Below are 10,534 nucleotides of genomic sequence, written 5' to 3'. Positions count from 1 at the left end.
TGGATTTAGCTCCATTCACCACAACCCTCTCGGTTGTGCTCGGCCATCCAGCCAGTTTTTAACCCAGCAGCCCACAAGCAGGGATATAGCACCCAAGATGCCTTCTGCACAAGTGCCTTGACACAGGCTTTATGCAAGTGCAGTGCAAGTGTCAGGAGTATATCTGACTTCCCTCTCTCCTCGCTAGAGCCCTGGCACGTCCCTTTCCAGAAAGCCAGCTCTGGATCCGCTCCGGGCACCATGTAACTCTCAGGCTGGCGCTTGTGCTTGCATTAAGGTTATCTGCCAGCAGAACGTGGGTGAGCTGAGACCTTGATGTCTCTGCCCCGTCACCTGTCCCTGGCACTCACCTGCTTGTCCCTCAGGGGCTGAATCACTTCCCTGATGCAGAGATCCAGGTCACTGATATAGTCTTTCTCCGTCTGCAGGAGTTCTGCGATGATTTTCACCCTCCTGGCCATCATCCGTCTGCTAACTTGTTCTTCGTCTTCCTGCAGTGAAGTGGCAGGGGATGAGGACTCTGCCTGCGGGGCCATTTTTTCTGTTTAAAAGAGGAAGGTTTGTAAGGACCATTGTAATCCCACATGCTCACCCAGCTTGCCCTGTATGACCATGGGGGAACGTAACTGGTGCCTGTTGGAAACTCCCAAATCTCCATGGAGAGCAGGAAAAGAAGCATAAAAAATGGCAACCCTAGATCAGACCGAGTGTCATCCCATTTTCCTCCTCTAAAAGCAGACATGGATTTTGAGAAGGAAACCATCCTTTTGGGCCATAAGGGAATAACCTAACACCAGCTCCTCCTGCTTTGCTGTTAGGTATGTGGGCAGACATTTTCCATGGTGCACAGGAGTGTCTGATCCTTGTCACACCAAAATCCAAGTATAGACGATGCCCTTCTACTTCTTTGAAAACACAGTCTCGGTCTGACATCTATTATGATTTGGGGGATGGGAGAAAATGTGTTCCTGTGGAAAAAAAAGACTGTGTTCACCAGAAATAATCTTTGCTGGCATAACCTTTGCTCTGTAGAATATAATGGTGAGTCTATTCATGAGAGGCTGAAGGCTGCAAGTACTGGAAGACAGTGTTACTAATGATGATGATGAAACCTGCAATTCTGTTGAAAACTATTTTTTGAAAAGGGTCATAGAATTAAAGGGAAAACCTTTAATGATCAATAACAAATATTTCTTGGAACAAGAGAGATCACTGGGATCAGGACACTCCTAATTATTTTTCCATACTTAAGACCTAGCATATCTGAGTTGTTCCAAATACATTGAAATGTGAACAAGTCTTCTACAGATAGGTAATTTATGTATGCTAGAGGACCTGCACACAACCTACTTATCTGTAATAAGGGTCTTCCCCTTTGCTGATTCATAAGCCAGTCCGCAGACAACTGTTTCAGATGTACAAAGGGCACTGAATTTTATCTGTGTACACTGACAATCTGTATTTTTCATTAGGAAAAACACATACACTCAACAAAAAAAGAGAAAAGGGTGAAAGATTTCAGAGGCTATTCCGGTGTTTTTCTGTTAGCCACAAGATGGTGCAGAGCACCCACAAAGATGGACATAACATTACCATACCGATCTCTGCATTAGCCAGGATGGGCTTTTATTGCTCAGCAGTAAAGGACAGAAATCTCTGCTGAGGATCAGACTGCTATGGCTTCATGTCAGCTTCTTGTAGGGAGCATACTGTATAATGAGGCAATAGCAAAGCATTATCTGATGCTTTGCTCACTTATACCCAATACTGAATATATAGCAGGTTTTTGAATTGATTGTCAAGGGCGAGGTCATGAGCGCTCAAGCGGGCATCAGACAGTGTGCGGCTCACCCATATAGCACTGGCCAGGGCTGTAGATGATAACCTGGAGCTGGAATTGCGGGAAAAACCAACAGCTTTCAGGAGAGAGGACTTGGAGCCACCTTCTGCTGGGAGGTGTCAAATGTTATATATTGTCAACCCCAACCCCTTCTACAATTATGCTGACCACTGATATTCAGAAAAGTTATTAATGTTATTAATGCTTCTCCCATCAGGTTTTCTAGAGAGATTGATGTGACCACAGTTACTGTTTTAAATAGCTGCTTTGGGGACTGCACCTCTGCCTCTGTACTGCTGGTTTTAAACAGTGAGGACAAGGAACCCAAACAAACCAGGGAAGGGGGGGGAGCAACCGTTCTTTCAGACTTTTTTGTATTTAGATGTACTTTTTACCTTCGAGTTTTTAGCCTTGAAGTCTGTGTAAGACACAGGCATGAACATTTTGTCCTCAACTTTGTACACAGACAATAAAATAGAAACACGATGAGGACATCTCCCCTCCGCAAGGCTTCGGCTATCAAAAGAATTTGAAGCTGAGTCTTGCCCTAGTGAGCTCATGCTGGTGTGAGTGCATGCAGAGCTCATCCACCAGAGGTGCTGTGCGCTGGACAAAACAGACTCTGCCCTTGCTTGTGTGAGGAGGAGAGCAAAACTTATACCAGTATCACTCCACAGCTTCCTCTGAGCAATTTTCTGCTAGGGCCACAGAATGAGACCACCTTGCCTGCTGCTTAGATGCTAAAATGGCAGGTACTTTTTCCTCTGAAAACACAACTAAACTTATAAATTTACAAAGAACCACATGAACAATCCATTTCCGTTCCAGTGCTGCACCAAAATCAGTGTTTCTCTTGGGATCGGGTGTGAAAACACTTGTGTGTGTGTGACCGTATGTGAGAGTTCAGGGCAACTCCTGAGAAGGTGCAGAGAGCACCTGATGTCCTGGAAGATCTCAGAGCTGCCATTTTGCCTCAGATGCAGAGCTGTTACAATATAAGGTGGAATTTGAAGGTAAACACAAGATGCTGTGCAAAAGAACTTGCTAATCTCTTATACTGGTGGCAGGGGAGGGCATTATATGAGAGAAATAAAACCACTGTATCCCACTTCAGGCTTGAAGTCACAATCCCTCGAGTGGCTGTTCTTTCAGTTTATGTCATTAGAGAGCCCTGATCAAATTTGATTCTTGAATTATGTCAGGGCTCATCTATTATCCTTATTGCATGATAGATAATAATGCCAGGAAATAAAAATTATTCTCAACAGGAAGAACTAACCATAAGAACTATCAGGTAGCTGCTGTTTCCTTATAGAAAACATGTTTTTTAATAAATGTATCCTTTTGTTAAAAGTAATATATTTTTCCATTTTCACTCAATACATTCACTTTTTCATTTCAGGCATGTCTGTCTCTATAGAATGCAACAGCAAGATCCTAAAGTGATGATTACAGCCAAAACCTGTGATTTTATGTTCAGCTGATTGCTTTTGACCAGTTTGAGAACATCAGTAGCTTGCTGAAATCCTAGTGGAGTAAGTGAAAGTTTAATGAATTCACAAACAGCAAATGCATATCTGGAACATAAGCAGACCCTTTTCTACCTGGTAACATGTACCAGCCCTGGAATGGTTTGAGAGAGAGGATTAGCAGATGGAGACATTGCTGAGGGTTAACTGTTACACTAAGAATTTGGCTCATTTGTCCTTGGAGATGCCAAGTTTAGAAAAAAGGAAAAAAACAACTGTCTGTTGAATGGTTTATTAGACAGCTGCGTCTTAAGACCAATTTACAGAAAAGTAAGTGGTACTTCTAGTAGGCCTGAAAATGTAAAGTAGGAGGTAATGTTTGAAACTGTTACTGTGTGATGTCAGTCATCTGCAGGAGTTGCCTTTCTGGTGGACTTTGGAGAGGAAGGCGATGACTTTGGTTTTCCAGCTGTGTATTGAAGTGCATGGCTCTGGTTGCACAAAACACAAGCTTCACTATGTGATGACATGGACAAGGCAGCCATGCATCTTACAAAAGCAGTTTCTTGCAAGTGTGAAGTCTAAAAATATCCCCCAGATGGAGACATCCAGCAACGCAGTGAGAGCATGGAGGAACAGAGCTTGCAACATGCAAAAGTAGCAGCTCTCCTCTAGGCCCAGAAGAGGTATTGGGGGATCAACTGCAAGTGACTGAAGAAGCAGCCATAGCAGATCAATGCCATAGCAAGATCTGTGTGTGCAAGTTTCCCTGACTTTCCCACCTAGAGAGTGAGCAGTTCTGAGAGGTCTGCTCTATCCATCTTTCCTTCTAAGGGAGATGCTCAGGTTGGATATTACGTTTGCCTGGGGAGGGGACTGGGGCTTCTCCCCATCCCATGCTTTCGATCTGGAAGCGAAGGTACTGGCACAGAATATAGCACCAAATACAGCGATATCAGTGCATGGAGTGAACACCAGGCCTTACCATTACTTCGGCAGCATTTGGAGGATGCCAAAGGAACACAAGTTCTGCACTCAGGCTGTGCAAGTACAGGGATTTTACCTGGCACAAGGGAGCAGTGAAGGCATAAGTTATCACAGTATAACAAACAAATTACAGCATTACTGTGTTTTCATATGTGAAACCCGAGTTCCACACGTCCCTGGATAAAATTAGTCCTCTGTGAAGGCAAGTCCTCAGATAGCCTATACCCTCAGATAACCTGGCTATTACACATGGGAATCTACACTGGCTTTTATCAGCTGGACTGGGGAATGAAACACAGGCAGCCAAGTTCAGAGACTGCTGCTGCCACAGCTTTCCTTTCCCTCCTTGCACTACGGCCTGGCTCTGCCTACTGTACCCTTGCTTCCACTGCAGGTGCCAACAAGGCTGCAGGGCACAGGGACACGAGGATCCTTGGAAGTGAGGGAGTCTGAAATGGGAGCAGCAGTGGAAAAGGATTGAGGTCCCACTATGTGCAGGAGAAGTGCACCACATGAGACAACACACAAGGAGTTTTACTCTAGATCCCCCTTCCCTTGTGAGGGACCACTTCACAGGGGCGGTGTTGCACCACTGCAACAATATGGTGCAAACATGGTGCGAATTAGATCCCCTGAACTCCAAGCTGAAATACAAAAGGATTGGGAGAGGGTTGTGGAAAATGGCTTTTTTTCTTTCACTCACAGATGCACATGACAGCAGCATTGTTCAGGAGCGGGTTTGCTGCACACAGGCTGCGAGTTACACATGCAAAAAGCCTCTTTTCTGAACACAGGAGAACACCACAGGACCAGAATGACCTTGCACTAGTCTTCCCAGGCAACAGGTTTGCTCATAAAATCTGCATCAGAGACTTCCTTGCAATTAGGTCATTCAATCTTTGATCATTTTCCTGTTCCATAAGGTACAGAAAATATTTACATTCAACACGCAAGTTCTTTCTTCCATTCCTTGACAGCAGACCGCTTTAATTATATGTGTGCTGACAGGACTACAGAGAGATCCCATGTGACCGCAATGGAAGGGAAGAAAGCTTATCATCAGGTGACAGAAGAATGCCCTTATTGTTAGCGCCGATAGTTACAAATAAACCTTTCCAGTGTGTCATATACCGGTATCAATGTACCGCTCCTGCGGCACTGAGCTAATATGTTAATAAAGTAAGAACCAAGGAAGGACTGCATCTGAACTGCTTCCCCTGGGACACACGCACCTCAAGATTTGCCACGGATTAGCTGCATGAACTGTGAGCTGTGTGACACGCAATGCAAAGTATCCCAATTAATAAATGGGATAAATAAAGCTAATACGCTCAGAGAAGGATCCGTAAGCCTCCTTGGGTCCTCGTCTTCACTCCCTTACCCCCATTGCTGTTAGTAGTAATGCTGCAGTAGCTCCTAAGAGTCCTGAGCCACGCAGCAGGACTTGGTTGTGCTAAGTGCTGTGCAAACACAGCAGCACAAAATGGATTCTGCTCTGAAGAGATGAGCTCGCTTCCCAGCCTGGCTGCCACTGCAATAAGTTCAAGGCACAACTCCAGCTTTATTGCAGTGCAAGAGAGTTAGATCCTCCCAGTTTAAATTTGCACAGGAGAAAATAAAACAATTTCTTAGACTGCGATTTCTCATCACAGGGGGGTATTTTCATCAAGCCATCTCATTATTATTATTCAGGAAATAATCTGAACTTTTACTTGATACTGCAGCAACCCAGCTGCTCCAAAGATCAATACATTCTGCAGTGAAATAGGATATTATCTACATTGTAGGCCACAAAAAGTTAATCAGTAAGTACAGTGCAAAGCAAACAAGGAACAGGGGAGAGGAGGATCTTTACTCCTGGTAAAGAGAGGAGGTGCCGAGAAGCTGTCGTGCATGGGCAGCCCATGCAGGAAGCAGCCGTGTGCTCTGCAGGCACAGAGGAGGATGGGATGGAGGAAGGTGCCCTGCTTGTGGTGGACCAAAGGGTGTTGAACTGCCTCTGACTAGGCTTTTGTATATGAAGGGATAGCAGCTTTCCAGGAATATGCATCATTTCACAGGTTTCTGTGTAATTTCTGGTGTTGGTCATTTCTCATAACTACATCAGACACAGGCAAAACATGAAATTTGGAGTTCAGATACAAGCTCTGAGGCCATATATTGTGGTAGGTGTGTGATTTGAATCACTGTATCTACTACAGGTAAGTCACTGATGTATTTTAAATTGAAGCCTGTGCAAATAATTTAAAAGCACAGTTGACCCATGCACAGCTGAAGTTGTAAGGGAGTTAATGTGTAATAGATTTGGAAAACAAGGAGTATTTTCAAAGGATGCATTGTCTCTCTAAACACTGCAAATGTGATCTTCAATTCCTTCTGCAAACCCATCATTTCCTATAGCTCATTTTTCACACTAAGCACAAGTTTGGTATACGATTATTAATAAAAACTGACAATCAGTCCAATAGCTAACAAAGTGTGTTTCAAATTCCTTCTCATGGTCTGCCGTTTTTGGTTGATAGCATCTATCCCCGTGGTGCATCCTATCTCACTCTGCCCTGATCTTGCACACTTTTATGTGCCAATAACTACATCGAGTAAGCTCCTCTTACCAAAATACGTTGGTATGCACAGAATGGTAGCTCTGGGTTAATTCAAAGACTGATCCCAACATTAATGCGATACATAGATATTAATACAGTTATTTCACAGCTGTTACTGGTGGATTTTCACTGTAGAAAAGAAACCAACTCCTACCAGCTAAACAGCTACAGATAATAAATTTGAAAACAGAGCTGCTAAATACCATTTTGTGCCATTGCTTAAGCATAGTAGCAAGGTCTTCAGTCCTCTCAGAAGGACTTATATGCAGGATTTTCTAATGAACTCAGAGCAGAGCAATGCATAGAAATATCACAGGAGCTGTGTCTTAGCTCTTATAATGACCTTCACTATTATTTCTGCATCCACCACAAGTGCTAATGAATATTTCTTCCTTAACACCATTCTTCCCTCTTTAGAAAAGTGATGCTTCTGACCAGTCAATAGAGATCTATGGAAAATAAATATATGTATGGCTTGATATTTCTGAACTCATCCAAGAATGCCACCAGAACCCGAGTTCTTGACCAATGTGCCATTTGATAGCAATCGCTTTATTTTCCCCTAACTAAAATGGGGCTGCAGGCAGTTGGTTATCTCACAGATGAGCTGAAATAGATGCACTAATGCTTGCCAAGCTCTTCAGAATATAATGGTTACTTTGCATCTTGTTTCCTTTTTAAAAAGGGTAAAGGTGGGAGGTGTTGCATGGCCATTCACACCAGATAAGGTATTGAATAGATGTGTATATTATAATAATTAACCATCAAAATGCTTTCCTGTGATTTAATGAGTCCTTACTTTTAAAGTGAAAAAAACACTTGCAGAGATTTGCACCTTTGACAATGCTATTGTGCTCCTGTTTGTGGACTTACAGAGATAACCACCTTGATTACCCTGGAGATCTGGGTAGTAGGCTCCCTTTCTCACTCTTTATAGAAAAGATTTTGGATTCTATATAAAACAGCAAAACAAAGAGAAATCCAAGGGCAGAAACTGAATTCTCAGGAGTTTTTATGCCTGACTGCTTGTTCACTTGTTTTTGTTGTGGCTTTTTTTTTTTATTATAGGCTTTTGCTTGGGGACCTGTATTTTTATCATACTGAGCTGCACTTTGAGCATCTACTTCAGAGCTGCTGGAAATGGCTGGGGGGAGCAACAGCCTGGTTGCTTTGGGCCAACAAAACCCCTTCCCTCACCTTGGAGTAAGCTGCTTCACATCCCGGCACTAGTCAGAAGAATGAACATAAACACGTACAAAGTGTAGCACACCATCAGCGCTGGCAGGTAGCACATTAAGTCTGGGATCCATGCTCGTTATCAGATTCAGGCACATCTAGCTCAGCAAAATTTGATCCAGATCAGGCCTTGGCACACAACTGCATTTCCTTCTATTGTGACTGTAAATGCACTTCACAGGAGTTTCTACTGACTTTGTATTTTCACTCTGAGGACGGGCAACTTCAAATCCAATATAAAGCCTGCAGGTACCTTGTTAACTCACCACCATTTTTCTTGAACAGACGCAAGCAAGCAGAATGAGCTGATACCAGAGCCATGCTTTGCAATAGGTGGTCGCAGCAGTCTCAGTTGGTAGCAGGAGTTGTAAAGCTGGATTTACGTCTCCTTGGACTGCTGCCATAAACGTAACCTCATGCTCTGCCACAACTACCTTAGGCTTCCCTGCTTCCTTTGCTCCAGATTTCAAACAGAAGACATTCATGGCATGAATACACCTGACACAGAGATCTCACGCTTTCTGCTGGACACTGTCACCGAAATACCACTCTGATAACCTTGACCTTACCCGGGCAGCCCCCTTCACAACAAACAAAACTGCTGTTTTGGTGGGATGTGTGCCAGGAGCTTGCCTGCCCAGCCACAGCGATCTGTGCTTGTGCCCTGAAACACCCCCACCAGATCCCTGCAGCACATACCTGACTTAACTGAAAATTTTTCATCTTCTCATTGATTAGCTATCACGAGGAAGGAACAGCATAATCGATGAACTGCTCTGTTGTTTTCAGTGTATGCAGCCCTTATAGAAATACTACTATTTTCAGATTTATTATTTTATTTTCTGCTTTTATTGTCTCTCTCTGAAGGAATGCTGCTTTGTAAACAAGTGCATCAAAGCCATAATACACCAACCCAAGGTATTTTCCTATTTTATTTCCCTATAAATGATTATTGCCGCAAAAGTGACAGTCACCTAGGCAGTTATATAACTATTAGTAATACATGGTTCAATTATAATAATACTCAAACCCTACATTTATGATGGGACTGTGTTGTTCAAGACCCTGGAAACCCACAGAAATGTGTAAGTGTGTGTTCCACAGCACTCCCAGAAGTTGCCATACGTGTTCTTCATGCTGTTCCTCAATTTGTGGTATTGCATTTAATTTTCAATTTACAGGCCCAGTACTAACATACTTTGCCAATTTCTGGTACAGATGCAATTCAGCTATTTGAAAATAAACCCTCTCCATAATGATATAATTTGAATAAGCATACCCATCAAAATATCTATTTGGACGTACTTCGGTTCAGGCTTGTATAATCTGAGCAACAGACAAACACATTATAGATCCTGTTATTTTTAACTAAAAGAAAAAAACTGGTGCTTCTTCCCTTGGTGCTTCTAATTACTTAGCATATACCCAATTGAGAGAGCAGCCAAAGACAGATAGGATGGAGCCATTGCCTTTTCACATTACTATATTACTGTTTGCTCTGCAAATGTGTCCTGGTGACGAATGAGGAAATCCTGGTTGCATATTGCATTTTGTGCGAACACCCCAAAAAGTTTTGATTGCATTTTGCAACCTGTGTACGTGACATTATTTCGAAAAACTAGGTGAAACATTTCACACCCTGGAAGCAGGGGGCAAGGGTGAGAGGGGGCAATTGCTGGCTCCAGATGTGAGCACATGGGGCAGAGGCTGCCATTCCCTTCTTTGGGGGCAGAGACTGCCATTCCCTTCGCAAAGCTGCAGCATGGAGGCGTCAAGGCAGCACCCCAGCCCAGAGCAACCCTGGCAGCAGAGCGCCAAGCAAGCTTCCCCAATACCTTGTAATTTCTGGCTGTACTCTGTCCTGTCGGACTGACTCCTCCTCAAGGTGCCGTGGTCCCCGGCGGCGGCAGTGCTCTCCACCACGGGCTCAGTCCTCCTCCTCTCCCCCATGTACAGCTTGTTCCTCAGCAGGGCCAAATTCCTCCTCCTGCCCCCAACGCCTTCTTTCCCCGGACAGTCCGTGCTCGCCATGGCCAGCCTTGCGTGGTGGTGACAGTGGCAGAGGAGGTAATACCTTGATTTTTAAGGAGGTAAACTCGTTGCCCAGGTGAAGGTTGGTTGCTTGGGGCTTGGTTTTGGAGCAGGGCTCCGCAGGGCCGCCCCGGGCTCAGCCCTGCCACCTGTGCCGGGGCGGCCCCACCCCCGGGAAGCTGACGCCCCGGGCGGTGTTTGCATTCACCTGCCTGTGTGCAAGCAGGCCTGGCGGGGCCGGTTTCAGAGCCAGCCCCAAAACCGCGGCCGTTCACAGCCCGCTTTCCCCGCTTCACCCCGCCGCGGGGCACAGGGTGCCGGCACCCCGAAGCGGAGCAGCATCCTCCCAGCTCGGCCTGGGCCACCTC

The 10,534-nt window shown here is 44.6% G+C and overlaps 1 protein-coding gene across 1 annotated transcript; it reads right to left on the bottom strand.

The window, feature by feature from the left end:
• Nucleotides 1-350: 350 nt before the first annotated feature.
• Nucleotides 351-10,166, bottom strand: LOC104548474 (rho guanine nucleotide exchange factor 38-like; the record flags this gene model as incomplete). The annotated part of the gene is made up of 2 exons (XM_010194499.1): nt 9,971-10,166; nt 351-541 (listed from the first exon to the last, which is right to left on the bottom strand). Coding segments are annotated over exons 1-2 (387 nt in total), but the record flags the coding sequence as incomplete, so codon positions are not given.
• Between the last annotated feature and the right edge of the window lie 368 nt (nt 10,167-10,534).

Source organism: Mesitornis unicolor, unplaced genomic scaffold (genome assembly GCF_000695765.1).
Source record: "Mesitornis unicolor isolate BGI_N332 unplaced genomic scaffold, ASM69576v1 scaffold33651, whole genome shotgun sequence".
NCBI classification, from domain to species: Eukaryota; Metazoa; Chordata; class Aves; order Mesitornithiformes; family Mesitornithidae; genus Mesitornis; species Mesitornis unicolor.
Note: the sequence above shows the minus strand (reverse complement) of the source record. Positions and strands in the feature narration are given on the sequence as shown.